Source organism: Xenopus laevis, chromosome 8S (assembly GCF_017654675.1).
Source record: "Xenopus laevis strain J_2021 chromosome 8S, Xenopus_laevis_v10.1, whole genome shotgun sequence".
NCBI classification, from domain to species: domain Eukaryota; kingdom Metazoa; phylum Chordata; class Amphibia; order Anura; family Pipidae; genus Xenopus; species Xenopus laevis.
In genome coordinates, this window is record NC_054386.1 from 56,632,515 (window position 1) to 56,656,737 (window position 24,223).

General features: G+C 39.7%; 1 protein-coding gene across 4 annotated transcripts; it reads left to right on the forward strand.

Moving 5' to 3' along the window:
* The first annotated feature begins 511 nt into the window (after positions 1–511).
* On the forward strand, positions 512–23,988 carry LOC108700086. Of its 4 annotated transcripts, none has more exons than XM_041574863.1 (4): positions 512–5,613; positions 5,857–8,122; positions 21,829–21,939; positions 23,626–23,988. In XM_041574863.1, exon 1 carries the CDS (start codon positions 3,432–3,434, stop codon positions 5,541–5,543), a length of 2,112 nt encoding a protein of 703 aa, XP_041430797.1. In that variant the 5' UTR covers positions 512–3,431; the 3' UTR covers positions 5,544–5,613; positions 5,857–8,122; positions 21,829–21,939; positions 23,626–23,988. The 4 variants fall into 4 exon arrangements, with proteins under 4 accessions (XP_041430797.1, XP_041430798.1, XP_041430795.1 ...); XM_041574864.1 differs by having other exon boundaries at positions 7,958–8,122; XM_041574861.1 differs by having other exon boundaries at positions 512–8,122.
* The last annotated feature ends 235 nt before the right edge of the window (positions 23,989–24,223 follow it).

Consider the following 24,223-nt stretch of genomic DNA (forward strand, 5'->3'; position numbering starts at 1 on the left):
TTACACTGTCCATGAGTCTTACAGAGATTTGATTAGTAATTACAAATACAATTAAACCAAGCAGAACACAGCAGTTAAAATGTCTTTAAATCAAACTGGCACCACATGGTAAGAAAATCTACAAAAAAAAAATTGAACACAAAGGAGGAAGTACTCTAGTCTTCCATTTTAGATAGACAGCAGCTGGAGATATATATCATATTCCACATCAAGTAATCAATAATAAGCCATGTTTTTTTAGTGCAGTTGAAATATTTAAAGCCAGCGGTCTATATGAAAATGCACTAAATTCATACCATGTTAGTACTAGTAATACTAGCGCCTCTGTGCCACATACAGTACCTACTACTACTTCCTTTTAGTCATAGGGATCCAGCTGTTTGTATAATACAGGTATGGGTCCTGTATGCAGTATCCAGAATGCTCGGGACCTGGGGTTGTCTGGATGACGGATTCATGATATGTTAGTTTGGATCAAGTTACTGTTTTATTACTACAGAGAAAAAGGAAATCAATTTTAAAAATCTGGATTATTTCATTATAATGGAGTCTATGGGAGAGAGACTGTAATTCTGAGCTTTCTTGATAATGGGTTTCCGGATAACGGATCCCATACCTGTATAAGAATCAGTAATTCCCTATCTAAATGATTGCTGCTTATGACTGGTTGGTGTTAGGACAATGGCTCACAGGTTGTGGTGCTTTGACAGTTAGTTTTAAGTGGCAGAATAAATTTGTGAAAAAACCTCTCATTTTGCTTGCGGTGGAGACTGTATATTGAAGTAAGAGTTTCGCATAAATAGAAAGTAAGATCATGTTGCACAGTTTCTTTGTTCTTATCTTGACAAACGGAAGGTTTTCAGAGGAGCTTCTAGTCAAGATGCGGGGTTATCTGACTTGTTGGCAGCAGGCTTGGTCCCAGGAAACAGCAGCAAGCTGCAGAAAGAAGTGCATCATCCTGGGGCCATCAGTGGGGGAGATCACATGTGGATAAGAGTCACAAGCCCCCTCTCAATTAAATGAATCACATGAATGCCAGAGGTACATCCAATTCCCATATGCTTACATCCAAATTAGAATAACAGGAAAAATTGGCCACTTGCATGTGAGAATTTAACTGAATTCACCTAAACTGTTTAACACTGGCTTTAATGAGAGCCATTGAGATGGGCTTGTGTCATTATCACTGTATGTTTTAGGTGGAGAAACCAGGCAGTCAAAATAAGAAAGAACTGCATTTGCAATTGGTCTTATTAAAAAAGAGAATATTTCTAAAGCAGCCCCACCTATACTGTAAATATATAATGCTCTCTAAGATTTAATATCTCATGAGTATACATGTGGTCTGCAAAATTCTGGTCTTGATTATCGAAACAAATACAATGTTCTGGTGATTTATAAATAAATGAATGTGGTTCTTAAGGTACATAGAGAGAAATTCAGAAAGTCAGAGCTCACCAATCAAATTACAGGAGTCAACGTGTTACAGTGTCCAGTTACTGGACAGTTTTGGTTTTTTTCCAGCTAAAGGCTGCAGTATTAGTGGCTCTACAGCTTCTGTCTGTCTGTCTACACTGTCATACTGCAGGCCTTCTGGGATTTACAGGATAAGGAGTATTCAGGCAGAACAATTTTTGTTTTCCTTTTTCTGTTTCTACAGGGTGAAGGAGGGTCAGGACTTTTTGTGGATTTGAAGAACATTCTTAAATTAGATAAGGAACATATTTTTAATCTGTATTCTGAGAGCTTTCTCAGATAACTGCCAGCTAGATAAGTCTCATTAGCATTAATGTTATTTCTGGAATGTTGCCCAGTTAAAAGCCACACAGGGGTAGATATGAGATATGTCATCATGTATGGATGATGACATTGCACCACAAAAGCCATTAATATGGGACAACCATAGCCTAAAATTTTAGACTGAGGGTAAAATTGTGGTTTGCAGATTGTTATTATTCATTTTGCAAGTGTAGACACTGCACTGCTTAACTAGTCCTTGAACAGAGAAAAGTATCAGTAAGTGCACTGGCTTGTGATCACCACAAATTGTATCTTCTCACTTCACACTGATGTCACCTGAAAGTTCCTACCAGTGCAGGCTTACTACCTGCTTGTGGGACTACACTAACAGTAAATACACCCTGCCGCCTCTTCTAAAGTCCTGAACCAGCGTAGTCCTGAAGAGCCGAAAAGCCAATGTCCCAAAGCTGTAAAAAGACCCAAAGTCATGAAAAGAGCCGAACTTGAAGTCCCGAAGCCGCTAGAAGACCTAAAGTCACAGAAAGCCGAAGTTGAAGTCCTGAAGACACCAATTCAGTTCTACTGAACACCAATGTGTGTGTCTGCCACCAATGCAGGGGTGTCTAAACTTTTTGCAACAAGGGCCAGATTTGGTCAGGTGAAAATGTGTGGGGGCCGACCATTCAGCCTGACATTCTGTGAACCATTAACATTATTTAACTCATTTAAACAAGTTATCGCGTAGCTGTAGCAGTAATATTTGGGCCCATTAGTGAAATGATCTGCCATTTGGTCTGTACTGCTGCCTGTGAACTGAAGGTGTTAGTAATAGACTTATACTGGCACGGAGTGACGCGCTGCTCTCTTTAGTTTACTGTACAGGCACATCAGAACGTCTATTTACACCTTCAGCCCTTAAAAAGTATGCGAGATCAGTGCGTCACTACATGCCAGTACGTGTCTATTGCCAATACCTTCAGTACACAGTCAGCAGTATCAGGGCCGAGGCGGCGCTCGTGTGCACATGCACAAGAAAGATGTGGTTTTTCGTCTTCTTGCGCTCCTGCGCATCCGTGAATAGCCGCAAGAAGACGGAAAAAACACAGAGTCAGGCACTGGTCTGGGGGTAGGTGACAGAGGAGGTACATGCCTGGCGCCCCCCCCCAGCTTTGCGCCCTGGGCACGTGCCTACTCTGCCTACCCCTAGGTCCAGCCCTGAGCAGTATAGACCCAATGGAAGATCATTTCCGCGCGGTAGGCGATAATTACCGACAGCGCCCTAGAGGGAACCATTGGATGGGACCGCCAGCTCCCCAAAGGTATAATCGGCAGAGCTACCGTCCGCCATTGGAGGCTGCACAAACAGAAATGCAGGCTTCCAGCAGCAGCGATGATTACAGCTTGTCTCCAGCCGGCCAGCCTTTTTTAGAAGTGGATACCAGGGAGCAGCGCTACCCACCAAAACGCCAGTACAGAAACCCACGAGCACCAATACCAAGGGAACGATACCCGCAACGAACCCACCAGAAAGTGAGGTACTAGACTTGTGTATTAATATATCCTCACATACTTTGACTGCTGTGGAAACTTCACTACTAAACAAAGGTCTGGGTTATATACCATATTATGAGAATAACGTGCATGACTGGGAAATAGATTTTTTGAAATTTGTTAGGAGATTGAAATTGAAAATGTATTTTTGTGATTATCCAAATACTGATTCCGCTATATCTTTTCACCCTAGCCAATTAAAAAAACCCAGCGCATTTAATCCTCTAATTGATAATGCAGCCATCTCTACTTTTGAGAATGTAATACGTAAGGAGGTCCAAAAAATATGGGATGTAAGGGGTAATCCAAAGTATTTACACAATCTGTCTGTAAAGGAAAAGGAGGCTCTACATACTTTAACTAATAATTCAGCAATTATAATTAGACCAGCTGATAAAGGGGGTGCTATAGTCATAATGAACACTTCCCAGTATATGGAAGAGGCCAATAGACAACTGTCCATACCTGAACATTATGAGTTAATATCTAATGACCCCATTTGGGCAATCAAAAGGGAGGTGGATGGTCTGGTTACGGAAGCATGGGAACAAGGTGTGATTAATACATCAACTAAGGATTTCCTTATTACAGAACACCCCCGTACACCAATTTTACATCTGTTACCCAAAATCCATAAATCCCTGGCTAACCCACCAGGGCGCCCCATTATTTCTGGGATTGGATCGGTTCTGGAACCCTTGTCTAAATTAGTGGACCAATATCTTCAACCTATTGTACGTGGCATACCCACATGCATTTTGGACACTAATGATTTACTTAGACAAGTTCAGGACATATCCCTCCCTAATACCGGTTTACGTCTTTGCAGTATAGACATACAGAGTCTGTATACTGCCATTCCCCAGAATGAAGGCCTCCAGTATATAGAAGAATCACTTCTAGAAACAAATATCGACCATCATCTAATCTATTTTCTATTGGATTGCCTGACCTTAGTATTACATAAAAACTACTTTAGGTTTGACGAGAAATTCTACTGGCAACGCCAGGGTACGTCGATGGGGGCATCGGTGGCACCATCCTTTGCAAATATTTTTGTCCACCACTTGGAACAAAAAATCTTTTTGAATGGTCCGTACAGTAAATATATTTTTAAATACTGGCGGTATGTGGACGATATTTTGATACTTTGGCAAGGTACTGAACAAGTATTTACAGATATGCTGACTATGGCTAATTCGTTCCATCTCACTATAAAATTCACTGGTGAATTCTCTGACACATCTCTAAATTTTTTAGATGTTAGATTGAGCATTTGTGACAGTAAAATTTACACTGAAATGTACTCTAAACCTACAGATCGTAATACACTACTACTCCATTCCAGTTATCATAATCCACATACATTGGGTGCCATACCAAAAAGCCAGTATATACGTGCACGACGCATAGCAACCACTGACGTACAGTACAAACGGGCTGCAGACACCCTTACCCACAAATTATCTGAACGAGGGTACCCTTTGGTAAAATTAAAATCGATACAAAAAGAAATTAGTAAAATTAATCGACAGGATCTTTTGAAAGGGTCCGTTTCTAAACAGCAGAACATAGATAGAATTCCCTTTGTATCAAAATATGGGAGACAAAGTAAAAAAATTGAACAAATCATCAAGAAATACTGGCCTATTCTGCAACAGGATGCGAAATATGGGTCTGCCTTTAAACAAAATCCTATCTTTAGTTACACTAGAGGTCGTAATCTTAGAGACTCTTTATGTCCTTCGGACATTATACACCATAAAAGACAAACAACATTTTGGGGACCACCAAAAAGAGGCACATTTGCATGTTTAAACTGCATATGTTGCTCGTCGATTATTAAAGGTGAATCAGTGAATCATCCCACTAGAGGTAACATTATAAACCTAAGAGATTTTTCTACCTGTGACACTAAGAACGTAATCTACATGCTAAAATGCCCCTGTGGTTTGGCCTATATAGGCCAAACAAGTAGAGCAGTAAAAGAACGAATTAAAGAGCACAGGGGTAATATTAGAAATTTTAAATCAGGTACCCAATCAGACACCCCAGTATCTAGGCACTTTGCGTCTCATGGTCACAACCAAATGCAATTAAGGTGGCTTGTATTGGAAAATGTTAAGTTACCCAAAAGAGGGGGTAATATTCAGAAAATGCTCCTTCAACATGAAGCTCGATGGATTAAAAAACTCAACACAATGTCACCCATGGGCCTTAATGACCATTGGAGCTTAATATCCTTTTTATAATTCGCCTTATGATAACACAATTTTTTAATCTTTTTACAGATTTTGAAAATCAAATTTTCGCTTCTAAAGGGTAAGATTATACTTCTTTCGAAATGCATATTTCAGCAGGGAAAGCTTAATATATATATGTTTGTGGTGCAATATGTGTCCTGAGCAGAAGTAGGCCTATTCGAGGCAGTGCTTTCGCTTTGTATCAAGTTTTCTAATGTTTTTAACTTGTTTATTTATATATGTGGTTATGATACATATTAAAATTTTTAAGACACATGAATTATTATTAACACTTATTTAACAGTCTTTTTTAATCTTCCAGGCTTTGAAAATGGGAAATCCTGCACTTTGTTTTATATGATTGTCACAACATGAACTTTTGATATATTACATATATCCACATATGGGATCGTTTAATGTTTACTAATTAATTTATCAGGTGGGGGGTGTGGTTACACTCACCTCTGTGTGGTCTATATAAATCGTTTTGTAATTCACTTGTATTCACACTTGAAAAAGGACATATGCTGTCCGAAACATGTTGTGTGGAAAATAAAAGAGCATATCAGCAGTAATTCTGCTTCAGCGTCCTGTCTGTTCTCAACTTTGGTGAAGTTGCATTACTAAATTTTGGTGCTAGGACGGAGCGCCAGTGAGACAGTTACAGGACTGGCGATACTCTCCACCTTGTATATATCTACCATTGTGGAAGATCATTTCACTAATGTGCCCAAAAATTACTGCTATGGAGACGCGATTCCTATGCTGGCGGGCCACATGATTATTAATTTCATGATGGAGGCTGAGGGCCGGTGTAAATTTGAAAAGGGGCCGCGATTGGCCTCTGGGCCTGACTTTGGACATGCTTGCACCAATGTATTATTTTAATAATCTATAAGCCCCTGCCACCAATGCTTTTTTTTAAAAATATTCTCTTGGGCAGTGATGGGCAGGATAATGTAAAGAAGGGGTTCCATTACAGATTTGCTGGAGTGAGAGAAGTGGTGCCTGTCAACGAGGAACTGTGGGAGAAACTGCAGGCAGCACAGTGGGATTGTTAATGGGAGCTTGTCTCTTCAGTGCTCATTAGTATGTAACTTTATAATTATGAGTTTACTGCCAGAGCTGTGTTTAGAGATAGTGCAAGCTGTGATCCTACCAAAATATACTGAAACTTCTCTTCCTCACTCCACCTGATGTTTCTGTTTGCCAAGAAGTGATAATATTTATATTACGAGATAATTATATTTAACAAGGCAAGGCAAGTATCCTTTACACTTTTAAATAAACATTTAACATTTGTACCTGTTACAAAAAAAAACCACATTATAATACGTTTCGCTTGGAACAATGTTTTCATCTAATGCTTGACAGCTGCTTTGGTTGCCTATTAAATTACTTAATGCATTTTTTTTTAAAGAAGAAATAGCTGTTTAATGTATTTATGTATTGCAGTAGGGCGAAAACAGGGTCATAGATGAAGTTAATGGAGTCATAAATATAGGAAATGAAATGATATTGCTCAAACTGTTTGCAGTCTAAATGCACAAATGTCCCCCAGGCACAAGCCTCTTTTTGGCATGATATAATGAAATATTGCCTCTGATTATTATGCTGTGAGAAGATGCCCCCCAAATCTTAACAGATATATCAAACCTGTGGCTATTATCTAATATTATTACATAAAAATCTCCCTTTGATATCTAGTTGTACATCCATCTATCAAGATTTAAATGTAAAAATAATATTACTCATTCATATTGTATAACTGGAAGCTGCAAGGTGCAATAAATCTATAACTTCTCTAACGGAGATAAATGACCCCAGTACATTACAAATCTGCCTCAAATAATTGATAGCATGTTTTTAGAAGTCATTACACACACTCCAGTTCCATAGCAACATGCATGTGGAAGAGTTGTGCAGATTCTGCCACTGACAGATGGAGATCTGTCTTAGAGCATCTGTTGCTTATGATGACAATCCAGGAGCACTAGAAACATTTAGCTTCAGGAGACATATGGACAGAAGTGTTGAGTGCCAAGCAAACTCCCCCATTATTTATGGCATTCAGAGAAAAATGCAAGTTGCTATAACAGCATTTGCTGTTAGCATCCAATATAAAATACCAGTTTCTGTGGTGTAGTCAGAAGTTAAAGGTCTCTCACATAAAGGGGGTTATTTATCAAAATCCAAATTTTTCTGACGTTTTAAATAACAAACTAGAATTCACGATTTACCCGTTTTTATTATTAAAAAAACATGAAAATTACAAAAAAAACAACTTTTTTGGAAAGTTGAATGAAAACCGCGGATTGTCGTGCGGAATATCTGAATTTCTACTGTATGTACATACATTCCTTAAAAAAAGCACCTTCTTAACAGCAGAAAGTTATACTGAAGTACCTGTTTTTTTTCGTCAGAGCCTTAACTATTGATGATCAGGTACTGCCACTCCTGATTGGTTAGCGCTCTGTTAGATTAAGTGCCTCTGGCACTCTGGCCACTTGGGAAGACTGCTCAGCCAGAAGTGCTGCCAAGAGGACCATTTTGGAGCCATGACAGGGGATTTAAATGACGAAAGACAAGTAAGTCAAGCATTTTAATATGAATCATTTAAAACCAAGGACTGTTTATTTCTCCTTTAAATAACAATATAGTGCTTTCTATAAATGATGCATCATTTTCAAGTGCTGACTTTGTGTTTCTTGTGTTTTATCTCTTGAATTACAATTGTAACTAAAGGTGGCCATACATTATAAGATCCACTTGTTTGCCGAGTGGGCTCATTAGTCCCATACACAGGCTAACTGCCATTTAGTCTGAGGGCAGAGACACGCTGCTATTTCGGGAGATTAGTCGCCCAGCAACAAATCTCTTCTTCTTTGGGCGACTAATCTCCCCAAACTGCCTTCTCACCGGCTAGAATGTAAATCGTCGGCAGGATGGCACTCAGATTGCTTTGGCTTTCCGAAGTCGCCCAAAGTTTCCTCATAAGGCAATTTCTGCCCCAAAAGGCAAGAATCAGATTATATCTGCTTGTTTGTTTCCCTCAAGCTTATAGAACTTGCACTCTCTGCACTAAAAATGCTCCTCACCAGCACTAAGCCGCCTGCACCAGTAAAGGAGCTTGCGGTGTGGGTGGCCATTTTGAGGCACACATATATGCATAATGACCAAGTGCCACATACTGCATAATTCACATGCATGTGGAGTAAGCTTGGGGTGTGTGTCTACCACTCCCACATCACACACATGACTCTTTATCCCTGTACATTCCCACTCATTCAGCTAAATTACTTCATCACCAGCAATTAGCTGTAACAAATAAGAACCTTTTTAGGAGAAGCCCAATAAAGTTTATAGTGGGTATCTGCCTCCACAGTACCCCCTGTCTGGAAGTGTTAATATTAGAGCAAACCTGGTGATACATGAGGGGAAAGACAAGGTGTTGGTCTCAATGTGCTGCTGTGAATATCACATTACACATATTATCTGGCATTGCACCATAATTTTCCAAAAATAGTTGCACCCTCAGCAGGTGCCTCTGCTGTGTATCCCTAGCTCCAGCTACAAACAGGGATGCAGTGGGTAACAAAGACTGCCAAAGGTGCTAGTAAGCTCCTTTACACACCATTAGGGTCAGGCCACACTAGGCGTTTTGGGGAGATTTGGTTACCTGGCGACTTAACGTCTCGTTTTTGCGGCGACCAATCTCCCCAAACGCCTTCCCTCACTTTAATGTACATGGAAGTGCTATCTGATTTTATGGAGTCATGTAAAACCTTGAACATTTTCCCCTCAAGATTACTTTAAGGGCAGAGAAATGGATGACCTTTCCTGTAGGATGATCAGTGAGATTAAAAATGATTTACACTTTATTAAATTCTTTAGTTCAAGGGTGTGATTTGAATTCTGATTCTCTTACTCTCCAGATAACCTAGATTAGAGGTGGGAGTTCTATTATCACATTGCTCCTTCTGCCGCATTAGATCAGGCCTCACGTTCATCAACAATGCTGACATTTAATATCCATTCCAAGATCCAGACATTCCCTCCATCATAGTTTCACACATTTACTTAGAAGGACAAATAAATCCTTGAGCCAAAGGCATTGTGGAATCAAGACATAACCTCAGCAGTCGCAACATTGCTCTGCATCAAATCCCAACTGGTGTCTTCAGAACAGGTCTTGTGCTGGATGATTTGGGTTGTCAACTGTGTAGTTAGAAGACACCCAAAAGGCATACAGTTTTGTCTATGTTATTCAACTTAGTAGATATACCACCACCACTAAAATAATTTATACTAAAATTTATATTATTCCTACCTATGGAGTTAAGATAAGCATAGGGCCACTGTGCAGTATGTTTCATCAGAGCACAGTCCATGCCAATGCCAGTATCTCCAATATTCCTGTGACTCAGTACAATTTGTAGATTCAAGCAAGACATAGAGGAGAAAGAGTCTGGTGCCCCCTGCTGGATAAACTCATAAGATTCAATGCACCTCAATGCACAGGCACCAAACCCTTAATCCACCCTGAAAGTATTTCAGCACAATGGAATCTTTTTGTATATAAATGTTTCATAAAAATTAAGACTTCATTGATGCACACCATATTCCATAACCTTCCAAATCAAAGACTGGAAATCCATCATTAAAGCAACTCTCCCTGTGCTTGAGTTGGTCTCCCCCTGGTATTTTGATTTTCACACAAATAGCATACAGAAAAGTTAATTGGCACCTGATAAAATTGACCATAGTGTGTATGCGAATGTAATAAGGATTGAAATAGGGATAGATTGTAGGCCCTGCTTGGCCTTATTTATCTAGTATCAGATTCATTAATAATACCAGCAGGGACCCTGGTCCCAGAAAAACGTGAACAACTGGAGCACAGAATTAGATATTTATTCAATGAGTGTTATCCTACTTTAATGTTTGATGATGTGTAGAATATAGTTGACAGGGTCAGTTCATAAGTTATTCCTGCTGCAAACACTAAAATGTATTTTTAATGTTGCTGCGCTAAGTATCTGAAAGACTTCTTTCACACCAATTGTTATTGGCCAGTAAATAAGACAAATCATTTTGAAATTTGATGTATTTCCTGCCTGAATGAATAACAACTTAAAAGAGCTGTATGTGATCTACAGTGGTAATGTACTTGAAGCTACAAGTTTTATCGCTACAGAACCCAGGGGCGTAACTACAGAGGAAGCAGACCCTGTGTTTGCAGGAGGGCCCAGGAGTTTTAGTGGGCCCAATGAGGCCCAAATAATGAGCAGTTTCAATATCTATTTGTAGAACAGGACAACTTCTGGATATGTTTGGGGCCCTAAAATGTATTTGCTGTGGGGCCCAGTAACATCTAGTTACGCCACTGACAGAACCCAAACTGTTTGAGATTTTTATGCTCATGCTCACTCATTATTCACATTATGTATCCATAATGTATGCTCATGCTCACACTGCAGAAGAGTTTATGGAAATGGGGAAAACAGTACAGAAGGCTTAAAAATGACAGAAGATTAAGAATGTAACAGATAACATTATATATCAACTAAGGTAAGAAGAAAGTAACTCCAGTGACAATAAGGGTGAAGAACTTCAGAGGGTGGAAAAACAAAACTGATATACTATGAATGCAATATATGACCCTACTGAAAACTCACACCCCTGAATTTTTCATTTCAAGCCCCATTTGGAGGTATGACTTATTCAGGGCCCCCATTCACTAATATCAAACATAAAGATAGGATAAAGATGTGTATCTGTGTTGTAGCCACAGTTCCTATAATTTATTTAACAACAAATACAATTTCATTTTAAATATTAAATGATGTAGGCTTGACTTTAACATGTATCTAAAAGAGCAAAGAAGCATTAACCCCAAACCTCACCCTAAATTTCCTTAAGACTGAGCTCTCCATTCCACTGCACCAGGTCCCCATAGTTTGGGGCCACTTCTTTAGAAGTAGATATATTCTGCTCAGGATGCATGTAGTTTATAGACCTTGTTCTTCCTGGTATCCCACTGCCTGGGTAAAGTTCACAAGACAAAGCACCAATCCCAGATACACTTTAAAGGGGTGATAGGCCTTTAAGTACATTTCTAGTATGATGTAGATAGACATATTATAGGAATATTTGTACCATTAAATACCATTAAAACTACAGAGAAAAGGCCTTATCAATGATAAATACAGTATATATATATATATATATATATATATATATATATATATATATATATATATATATATATATATATATATATATATGTATGTATATATATGTATGTATGTGTGTGTAGTCATATGAAAAATTTTGGGAACCCTCTTAATTATTTGGAGTTTTGTTTATCATTGGCTGATCTTTCAAAGTAGCAACTTCCTTTTAATATATAACATGCCTTATGGAAACAGTAGTATTTCAGCAGTAAGAGTAAGAGTTTATTGGATTAACAAAAAAAAAGCAATATACATCATAACAAAATTAGTCAGGTGCATAAATTTGGGCACCCCAACAGAGATATTACATCAATACTTTTGCAAATGTAACAGCTTCTAGATGCCTCATATAGCCTTTGATGAGTGTCTGGATTCTGGATGGAGGTATTTTTTACCATTTGTCCATACAATAACTCTCCAGTTCAGTTAAATCTGATGGCTGCCGAGTATGGACAGCCTGCTTCAAATCATCCTATAGCCACACAGCCCCACAGCATGATGGAACCTCCACAAAATTTGACAGTAGGTAGCTCTAGTATAGGTAAATCTAAAAAAAAGTAGGTACCAGTAGGTAGCAGGTGTTTTTCTTGGAATGTGGCATTCTTCTTCCGCCATGCAAAGCGCTTTTTGTTATGTCTCATCAGTCCAAAGCACTTTGTTCCCAAATGACTGTGGCTTGTCTAAATGAGCTTTTGCATACAATAATTGACTCTGTTTGTGGCGTGAGTGCAGAAAGGGCTTCTTTCTCATCACTCTGCCATACAGATGTTCTTTGTGTAAATTGCGATGAATTGTAGAATGATGTACAGATACACCATCTGCATTCAGTTTTTTTCAATGGGGCTGTACTCACACAGGCGCATGTAGGCGCCAAACGCAGGTTGAGACGCAACATGCTGCATTTTACCCTGTTTGAGTACAGCCCCATTGAAATAAACTGAATGGGTCTACTCCTGCGCTCCCCTGCGGCTGAATGCATAAAACCGGAACGGAGGGGAGCGCAGCTTCAAACGCTCATCTGTAAGATGCATTCAAATTAGCAAAATTACAAGGGTACCCAAATTTTTGCACAGCCAGTTTTTCACATTTGATTTAATTTCATACAACTGAATACTGCTTCACTAAATAATTATGTTCAGAAAACAACACACCAGTACTCCTGGGAAATGAAAGACATACCATTGTTACCTTTTTTGTTGAAATATGTGTATATATACACAGTCGGGTTTTTATAGTCCAAAAAGGAACGGGTTTTTGTAGTCCAAAAAGGAACAATTATGTCACAAAATAATAGTTATTAATAATGCATAAATAGAATGTCTCACAGTTGCATTCCATTTGTGGAAAAATGTTTTTATTTATAATTTGATGATTATTACTAAATGCACATTATTACAGCAGTCAAGAGCCCTAAGTCCCCAGATATGGTATATCACTTTATCACGCTGCACAAATAGGGTTGCCACCAAATTAGGCAATCCAGACATTAAAATTAATGACATGGCAATCAGCTAATCATTCCCTGTCCCCTATGTCATAAGCCCTTCCCTGATGTCACCGCCACTGCCTCTGACATCATCCGCCCTGCCCCTATGTGAAAAGGTGGCAACTTTATGCTATGCACAAGTAATGTTCCACAATTTTGTAATATAATTTTCACATGAGATTTAGGTACTTCACTTGGTTGCTACCTGTTTAATGACAAGGGACCAAGTTAAAGTTATTTGTAAATCTAATCACTATTGAAGCAGCATTTTCTGCCTACAGTATTTATAGCCTCTAAACTGCTGCTTCTGACACCTGTAGTAAAAGCCAAGTGATTAATAGACCTGGGTGAGAGCTGACTTCTCCAACATTGTTTCATGAGACAGAACCAGAAAACACAATTCACCTAAAGATATACATTTTAAAAAAATGCTAGGGGTCATTCTACCAGTATACAATGTTTTCATTGAAATTATCATTGCTTAAAATAGTTTAGATATTATATTTGACAAAGGGACACTGCTGTTTTCTTCTTATTTTCCCCTAGCATTTACCTTGTATACTGAACTAGAACTTAAACCTAGTACTACTTATTCCCAGGCCACTCCATTTCCCATATAGTATATACAATAAAAATGGAAATAAGTACAGTATATAAATAGAATGAATGAGGGCAGCAACCATACTGCATGTACTGAGCTGAGGCAACAACTACATCCCTTCAAAGGTAAATGAAGTTAGGAGTAACTGCAACTAAGCATTTCAAAACCCATTGTTCTCTCCCTAAACCTCCCACAGCCTTTTTGTGGTGTGACAATACCCTTTCAGAAAACCAGCAATGGGCATTGTAATGGTAGCAACAGGAAAGTACATGTATTATAAAGAATGATTGGGACATGGGGGAAATCTAATTATCTAATAAAAAATCATTTAAACATTAAATAAACCCAATTAGATTGTTTTGCCTTTAATAGATATTAATTGTTTCTTAGTTGAGGTCAAGTACAAAGGACTGTTTTATTATTACAGAGAATAAGGAAATCATTTTTATAAATTATTTGATTAAAGAGGTTGTTCACCTTTGAGTTAACTTTTAGTATGATGTAGAGAGTGATATTCTGGTTTTCATTTTTTTTTTATTATTTGTGGTTTTTGAGTTATTTATCTTTTTATTCAGGTTATTCTGGTTGCTAGGGTCCAGATTACCCAAGCAACTATGCACTGATTTGAAAAAGAGACTACAATATCAACAGGGCTGCCATTAGAAATCACGGGGCCCCGTACAACAAAATTTTTGGGGCCCCCTGGGCCCCGCCCACACTGACGACCAAGCTCCGCCCCATATCCCGCCCACATCGCAGTTAAAAGACCACACAGACATCAGCGCTAAAAAAGTAACCCCCCCCCACACAAGTTGTAAAAAGCTATTGATGGTCAGGGCCCCCTTATAAAAAAAATTGGGGCCCCAAAAAAAAAAAAATTAAAATTTTTTTTTTTTTAAAAACATTGGTGGCAGGGGCCACCTGTTAAAAAAAACTTGGGGCCCCAACAAAAAAAAATGTAAAAAAAACTAAAAAATAAACAAACATTGGTGGCAGGGGCCCCCTTCTAAGTTAAAAACAAATTGGGGCCCCAAAAAAAAATTTGAAAAAAAATTAATTTTTTTTTTGAAAAAAAAAAAAAACATTGGCGGCAGGGGCCCCCTTATAAGTTAAAAACAAATTGGGGCCCCAAAAAAAAATTTTTTTGAAAAAAAAATTTTTTTGAAAAAAAAAAAAATGGTGGCAGGGGCCCCCTTACAAGTTAAAAACAAATTGGGGCCCCAAAAAAAATTTTAAAAAAAAATAATTTTTTTTTGAAAAAAAAAAAAAACTGGTGGCAGGGGCCCCCTTACAAGTTAAAAAAATTTGGGGCCACCAAAAAGAAAATTAATTTTTTTTAAAAAAAAAAAACCCAAAAAAAAACCAATGGTGGCAAGGGGCCCCTTACGAGTTAAAAAAAAAATTGGGGCCCCAAAAACAAAAGTTTTAAAAAAAAGATTGGTGGCAGGGGCCTATAGAATATTAAAATAATACATTGGTGGCCAGGGGATTAAAAAAAAAAAAACCACAAACTGGTGTTCAGTAGAATTGAACTCATGGCTTCAGTACTTAAACTTCGCCTCCTTTCGTGACTTCGGGTCTTTTCACCGCTTCAGGACTTCTGCTTCGGCTGTTTTCGTGACTTCGGGTCTTTGCGCTGCTTCAGGACTTCGGCTTCGGCTGTTTTCGTGACTTCGGGTCTTTTCGGCGCTTCGTGACTTCGGCTTTTTCCGTGACTTCGGGTCTTTTCGTCGCATCGGCTTCGGCTTTTCGGCACTTCCGCATTCGGCACTGAAGAGGCAAGACGTACGGCTCGGGCGCTCGTAAGGGGGGCCCGGATCTTCAAAAAAATGCAGCGCTGCCGGGCCCCCCTTCATGCCCGGGCCCGGTACGCTTGTCCCCCCTGTCCCCCCCTGATGGCGGCCCTGAATATCAATAGGGGATACCTGAATAGAAATGTGAACAATAAATAGTAAAAATAACAATAAATGTGTAGCTTTACAGAGCCTTTGATTTTAGATGGAGTCGGTGACCCCCTTTTAAAACCTGGAAAGAGCCAAATAGAACTAAAACTAACTATTACGAATAAATAATGAAGACCAGTTAACTTAAAAGTTAACTTAAGGTATGGACACACAGGCTGTTGTCAGCGGCCTGTGTAATTTTGCAGGCTGAGAGAAGCAAATCTGCTCAGTGCTCCTGTTCCATTGATTTAAATCTGATCAGGTTGTGTGCAGTCACACGCCCTATAAACCCGCGAGCTACAATCAAATGTAAAAAGAGTTTGGGAGCAACGCAAGCATGAAAAAAGTAAATTTTTTGGTAGACCCTATGTGGACTGGCAGCCTAAAGGAGGTTCTGCTTCGTTTCACCTGGTTTTTGTGCAATTAAAACTTGCTTCTAAGCCTGGAATTCAAAAATAATCACCTGCTCCGAGGCCACTGAGAGCAACATAAAAGGGGGGTTTGTGAGCAACATGTTGCTCAAGAGTCACTGGTTGGGGATCACTGCTATAAAGTAATGCATAAAAGAGTCCTTGTGACTGACACACACACACACAAACACACACACACACACGTGCGCATACAAGGTCATTTTGCACTGCTAATTTGGCCTCTTCTTTCTAGGCCCTAGTGCCAATTATGAAATAAGCTTGATTTGCCCCAGAATGTGGGCAGCACACTTGTGCCCAGGTCCTCTCGTTGGTGACCTCGCTAAACAAGTGAATCTGGCCATGTAATGCCATCTTAAGTAATAAAAGATCTCTTGCGCTATAATTCTGCTATTGCATCTTCCTCCTCTGATTTGATTGAAACAAAATCATGTCAACATTTGTACCAAAAGGATTAGTTCACTTATATTCTTGGAAATTAAAGTGTTAATTTTTTTTAATCCTGAAGGAGAAGAGTGACTTTTGTCATCTTGCTCAACAAATATACTTCATAGAGAACTAGACAGTGGTGGCATTTGATTTATGTATTCCCAGTGACAGATAAATGAGGGTAGCATTAAATTATCGTGTCTGTGTTCATACTAGCAGCAGCCAACCAGTAAACCCAGCCAAGCTTATACATCACTCTAGGGAACAGCTCAAGGGCACTAAATCCATAAATACTTCATTCATTCATAGAAACACTGGGGATACCTAACCTTAGGGCAATCTAACAATGCATTTACAATTACCCATGTGCATTAATCAGATGTTTTAATGACCTTGATTTATAGCTTGGAATATTAGAAATGTGTCTTTTCTGGTAAAATCACTTACTTTGTCCAGATATAAATTGCATTGGAATAGGTAGTAAATGCTTCTCTTAAAAATGTTTGACCTTTTACCGAATGTTCTTTAAATAAGGAGACTCCTTTGCAATAGGTGAGGAAAATAAATATTATACAAAGCAGTGTAGGAAAAGGTATATTGGCAATTAAAGTTTATGCTTCCACTATGGTGACTGGTGAGACCTTACCTTGAATTGTATGTTGGAGGCCCAATCTACAGTAAGTTATTAAAAATATAAAGTGCCCAGAAAAAGGAAATTAATTAATTCACAGTTTAGATAACAATCCATATCAGGAGATTCAGCCTGCTGTGCCATTAGCCAAATACAGGTGTGATGCCTGTAACATGTGCATTGTTTCTTGTAGCATTGTGGACTTGAGGCACTCCATTCTCTTGTGTTAGATTGCCCATATGGACCCATGGTGGCCACATACTGCTAGTCACTGCCAATCAATATGGGAACACAAGCCTGATGTGTGCTCTCCAAATTAAGTTGGGGAGCAAAGGATTGTGTGTAAAATAGATTGTGCTGTATATTTATCTGAGAAGGAATGCCTGAGCCTGCAATACTGTCTGAAGAAGTGCTCATGAGGACTCCGAGGTTCTTTTTCTAACCCTTCCTTATTAATAGCTTCCATGCTCCTTCCTCCAGATACCTGAATCTCAAAATGTCTTCCTACTTCCTACTGCTAGGTTCTGATCTATGGCCATACGCAGGCAAAGTTATGCTGCTTTCGGTCCTTTAGACAGATTCGGGAGCTTATCACATTGTTTTGTTTGCATGCATTGTGCTCCCTCAGGTAGTTACTTACTTTAACCCTCCTATTGTCTGTCAGTATTCTATTCACATATCTTCCCTACTCCCATTGACATACTCCAGCTCTTATACACTTTACAACTACTTGCAACACCTTTGTCCTCCAGTTACTAACAAGACATGGATGTGCAGTCACTTCAAATCCTCTTCCCACATCTTCTGCCTCTTTTACCTACTTTTGCTGGCTGCAGGGGATATCGCTCCAAACCCTGGTCCCTGTTCTATACCAACTTTTATTCATCCTTGTTTTCCTGCCCCCTTGCGCAAATCTTCTCATTCCCCTACTTTCTCTAACCTCATTTAGATTCCAACTCTTCCTACCTTTTCTTGTGCCCTTCTTAACACCTGCTCTTTAACTAACAAATCCATGATCTTTTTTTCTCTAATTCACTTCTTGCACTAACAGAAACCTGGCTTTCATAGAATGATACCTCTGTTGAGGCTGTTCTCCACGAACCATTGGACGTGGTAGGGAGTTGGAGTACTTCTCTCCTCTCGCTGTCAGTTCAAGCCTATTCCTCCAGCCTTCTCATTCAACTCTTTTGAGGTGCATGCCCTTCAGATCTTCCACCCTCTCTCTGTACATGTAGCTGTCATTTGCACACCTCCATCAGCCTCCTCCTCAGCCCTGCAATCATCCTTGGGGATTTTAACTTCCACATCAATAATGCTTCACAACACTGGCCCTCTCGTTTTCTCCACCTAACCTATAATTACATACTATCCTCAACCACTGGCTCATTTGCCCCTTTACAGGCTAAGCGCACACATGCTCAAAACCCACAACCCTGGCTGAATTTACAAACCAGATACTTACGCTCCTGTACAAGATCTGCTGAACGTATGTGGAAAAAATCCTGTAAGCAAGAAGACTTAATTCACTATAAATTTTTACTGTCATGCCTCAATTCTGTCTTGTCGAAGGCCAAGCAAGAGTGCTATAGTACCCTTATAGGAAATATCAAAAATCCAACCCACAATACCTGTTTTCTTTATTCAATACTCGTCTCCATCCCTCATCAACAGTTTCTGTCAACCTGACGCATTCTCCTCAGGACTTTGCTGATTTCTTTAAAGACAAAGTATAGTCCATCCACAATCAGATCCCCACGTCTACTAATGCAAACCAGCTCTTCATTCCTAAGCCCCCTTCTACACATCTTAATTACTTCCCTCAGTAAACAATGTGTAAAGTGTCCAGGATTCTCTTGTCCTCCCCACTCACAACTTGCCCTCTTGACCCTGTGCCTTCTTCTCTGCTCAAACACTGTTGCATAGCTTATGCCACCACTTACACACATCTTAAATTATTCTCTAGCTTCTGGAACCTTCTCTTCTCCTTTTTCAGGCCTGTGTAAAGCTATTCTTAAAAAGGCCATGCTTGGCCCATCCTGTCAAATTACTGCCCCATCTCACTGCAACCGCTTGCCTCTAAACTCCTAGAATGTATTGTGTTCTCCCATTTTACTAACTTCTTAACTACATCTCATCTCTTGACTCTCTATATGTTCCTGCAGAAACCTCTGCTCCTCTCAGAGCAACCTCTTGGTTGCACCCCCACTACTACTGCTGTTTCTGGCATCAAACCCTTCTGTCTTACTGCTCCTTATACAGTATATGAAATGCTATTTCTGAATCCAGTGACGTAAATAGAGGGGGGCGGGCCCTGGCGCGGGACGTGCTGCCGGGCCCCCCGCCCCCCTCCATACACCCGGAAATGGCCGGGAATCGTGGCGTGTGAGCTGCCGGGGGGCCCTCAGGGGGTGCGGGCCCTGGCCCAATCGCACCCCCTGCTCCCCCGGTAGTTACACCACTGCCTGAATCTCTCCGGAGAGAATCCTCCTTCAATATCTTTAGAACTAAACTCAAAAACTACCTTTGGGAGCACATGGATAGCACATGAGCTGGGAACTGGCATGACAGTGTAACACACTGTAACCTACAGCACTTTAATACCCCTCTGAATTATGTCTGTAAGTTATCCTCCCATTTAGACTGTAAGCCCGACAGGGTAGGGTCCTCCATCCTTTTGTCTCCTTGACACTGAGCACTTTATTGTAATTCTATTTTTTATTTATGTAAATTGTATTTCTAATAATGTACCTTGTTTGTTACTACTAATTTATTGTTTTGCTGTACAGTGCTTTGCCCTCAAGGAGCACTATACAAAAAAAAATATACATACATACATTATGTGCCCCTGTATGGGGCCTTCAGAATGGCCTCCCTGACCCACATCTGGCCAAAAATCAACCAGATATCGATCAGGCAGGTTTGATTTTCCTCTGCATTTCAAGACTGCATTGGCAAGTTGATGCGGTCCTCATTCGTCAGCACCTATTCCCATTGTTGGCCGAACTATTGGATTAGCCCAATATCACACTGCCTTTGGTAGGCATATCGGGCGAAAGATCAGCTCCTTTGGTAACCTCACCAAACGAGTGGATCTTACAGTGTACGAATAAGATCTTATAGGATTTTATAAGTCGACTGGAAATAGAGTGCGAATGACTGCTAGTGACGGTCCCGTTTGCTAGATAATTGGCGTCTGTACCTGTGAATTGGCAATGTTTACAAAAGCATAGCACCAAAATTATCACCCACATGTTGAGATAAGATTTCTGATTAGATTGAAATCAATCTTCCACAAGAATCTGGAATGTGCTGCAAATATCGATGGTGAGTGCTGGGCTTTGTAGCAGAAAGGAACAAGTATGCATGTGTTCCTAAGACCACTCCTCATAAATACAGCATTGCCAAAGACAAGCATTAAATGCACAAAATGTTGGTGGGTGCCCACTTTGCACCCTGCTCTGCAACTTGTAAATGACCCCTATTGTGCTACATATATCCATTAGACTAGAGTGTGCACTTTTGCTGCATTTCTCTGGTCTCTTATTCCCTTGTCTTGTAACTAAAGAAAATGCTGTGTAACATTATTCATTTTATATTATTATTATTTGTAGAGGCTAGCAGAAGTAATTTCCATTAGTGTAGTTGTCACTTTATAAAATAAGAATAGAGTTGCCATTTATGGTAATGTCACAATTTGTCTTGCTATCACTATAAATATTGTACAGCTGTGTTTCACTTTTATCATCATGTGCTATATTTTATAGAAGTTTGATGGATGGCCTGTCAGAAAATATAGAAAGTATAGATTATGAAGAACATATAGTACAAAACACATCATGCAGCAGAGGAACAGGACCCGACTATTCCAGTAAATCATTTGAATCTGTTGCTGATTCATTCAGTGAGAAAGATGAAAGTGAACCATTTAAATCATGGTCCTCAGAGCAAGGATCTAGCAGCACTACTGCATCATCAGAGCATGGATTTGGTGATATTTCAGTATCCTTAGAGCATGGATCGGATCACGTTTCAGGATCTGAGGCTTCAGAAGTGGATTATACAGTAAATGTACATTGCCAAGGCACTGCTGCCCTGAGTAAATGTTAAAATACTTTTTAAATTGCCTCAGCAAAGTTTATCTTTTATATTAGGGTTTCCATCTAAAAGTGCTGCACTGATTGCAACTGAATTTAAATGCAATCAGTGCAGCTCAGCAACAACAACAAATGCATGTATTGGGCATGTTCCTGAATGTACATGTGGTCTGGTAACCCTAGTTTCCAGTTAATGTCATACACCCGGGAGTTAAAGTGAGCAGTGAGACCTGGAAATTTAATTAAAAATTTGGATCTTAAAGGAGAAGGAAAGGCATTTTCACTTGAGGGTGCCAAAAGTTAGGTACCCCCAAGTGATTGTATCTACTTACCTGACACCCCTGGCTGGTGCACCTATCAGGAGAAAACTTCACCAGTCCTGGGTTATTCCAGATAGCACCATGGAGTGATCATCTTCCTGCTTTTTCTTTCTTTTAATTTCCCAGGGGCAGACACATGCGCAGTACAACAAAAAAGCCGACTTCTGCGTTAAGCCGCTAGAAGAAAAAAGAAGCAGGAAGATGATCGCTCCGTGGGGCTCGCTGGAAAAACCTCGGGTTGGTGTAGTTTTCTGCTGATAGGAGGACTGGCCCGGGGTTTCAGTTAAAGGAGAAGGAAACCCAGTCGGCACAAAAACCCTCCCCCCCTTTCGTGTGTTGCCCACCCTCCCTCCTCCCCCCTGGCCTACCTGTCCCGCTGGGCAAATGCCCCGGCCCTAACTTGTTACTTACCCTTCTGCGCAGGTCCAGTCCACGGAGTTCACAGGCACCATCTTCTTCCACGCGATCTTCTTCCTGCTTTGACCGGCGTTTTGGTGCATGCGCAGTAGGAGCATTTCGCCGGTACGGATCTACTGCGCATGCGCCAAAAGTCACAAAGTTTTCTGATTTCATTCTTCGTGACTTTTGGCACATGCGCAGTAGATCGTACCGGTGAAATGCTCCTACTGCGCATGCGCCAGTCAAAGCAGGAAGAAGATCTCTTGGAAGAAGATGGCGTCGGTGAACTCCGTAGACTGGACCTGCGCAGAAGGGTAAGTAACAAGTTAGGGGCATTTGCCCAGCGGGACAGGTAGACCAGGGGGGAGGAGGGAGGGGAAGCAACACAGGGGAGGGGGGAGGGTTTTTGCGCCGACTAGGTTTCCTTCTCCTTTAAAGACATCCTGTTTTCAAAATGCACCAGTTAATAGTGCTACTCCAGCAGACTTTTGCACTGAAATCCATCTCTCAAAAGAGCAAACAGATTTTTTTATATTAAATTTTGAAATCTGACATGGGGGTAGACATTTTGTCAATTTCCCAGCTGCCCCAAGTCATGTGACTTGTGCCTGCACTTTAGGAGAGAAATGCTTTCTGGCAGGCTGCTGTTTTTCCTTCTCGATGTAACTGAAGGAGTCTCAGTGGGACATGGGTTTTTACTATTGAATGTTGTTCTTAGATCTGCCAGGCAGCTGTTATCTTGTGTTAGGGAGCTGTTATCTGGTTACCTTCCCATTGTTCTTCTGTTTGGCTGCTGGGGGGGGGGAAGGGGTGATATCACTCCAACTTGCAGTACAGCAGTAAAGAGTGATTGAAGTTTTTTTTTCTCATGACAGTATCCCTTTAAGTAAATACAATTTGCTTAGCTTTTGGCATCCCCAAGTATTCCTTCTCCTTTTAAAGTAAAATATGTTTTTTTAACCTACATTTTCTCCTCATACAATAGCTTTGCATATTTTGACATTTTCTTGCTAGTAGTACTAACCCTAAAGGCTTTATATCTTTGCATCCTATAGGGTTCATGTGGATTGTGGCTTTCACAACATTAGCCCATGTATACTGCGTGCCTTTCAAGCAATGGACTGTGCAGTCCTGAGCAACAGTCGTTGCATCATTGAATTTAAGATGCTTGGAAAATAAGGAGTATAATTAGAGAGCCTTATTGTTAGCTCTATATATATATATATATATATATATATATATATATATATAATGTTGCATATACAAGCTCTATGCCTTGAATTAAGAACATAAGTAAAAATTATGTGTCTTTAGCTGAATTTTGACAGTTAATTTCACATCAGGCTCAGTATATCTGTTTGTTTACACCAAACTTTATTTTGATACAGCATTTCTCCTCCCACTTTCTTCTATATAAGTATAAATGATGGGTCTGCAAACATTTTCATTCATCCAGGTCATGGTACATCTGTGTTAATAAGTCAGGTCAACTAGGCTTGATGTATTTTTTCTCTCTCTCTCTAGGTTTTGCTAGTCATCTGACTGGCTTTCTCTGAATCGGATTTCGGATGACTAGTGGAACATCTTCAAGAGAAAACACAGCAAGTCCAGTTAATTGGATTCATTACTGTAGTTATAAATAAGTTTATAAAAAGTCTTTTCATCTTTCCAGCTTTAGAGTATCTCCTTGTATATGAAGTTTCACATTGTTGAAGAGTGATCCTGTACATCTCTTTCATATTGCTGTGTGTTTTCTATTTAGATTTATCATTTAAACTTTGCTCTATTTTAGCAGCTCTTCCTTGAAATTTGTTAAATTATTTATATTTTGCTGGTCAGTTCCCTTAGAACTGAATGTGGATAAAACTAGTGGTGTGTAAAATGGGATTACAGCCTCTGTCTTCTTGTCATTTTGAAAGTTTATTAGACGGAGGAATCAGGGAATGATGCATCTTAACAAGTTGACCTTCTGCGCTCTTATCAAGGACAGATTTGATTAAAAATTGGATTGTAAATCTTCAGTTCAAGCATGCATGCACTTCCTCTGCTAGAACTGATGTTGAGTCAAGTAATTGTAAGTAAAACAATCAGTGTTAACATAATTGCTTTTTAACCTTGTCCA

Bases quoted from the DNA above. Each gene is read 5' to 3' on its own strand.
- LOC108700086 (XM_041574861.1), top strand. From the start codon at position 3,432: ATGTATTTTTGTGATTATCCAAATACTGATTCCGCTATATCTTTTCAC.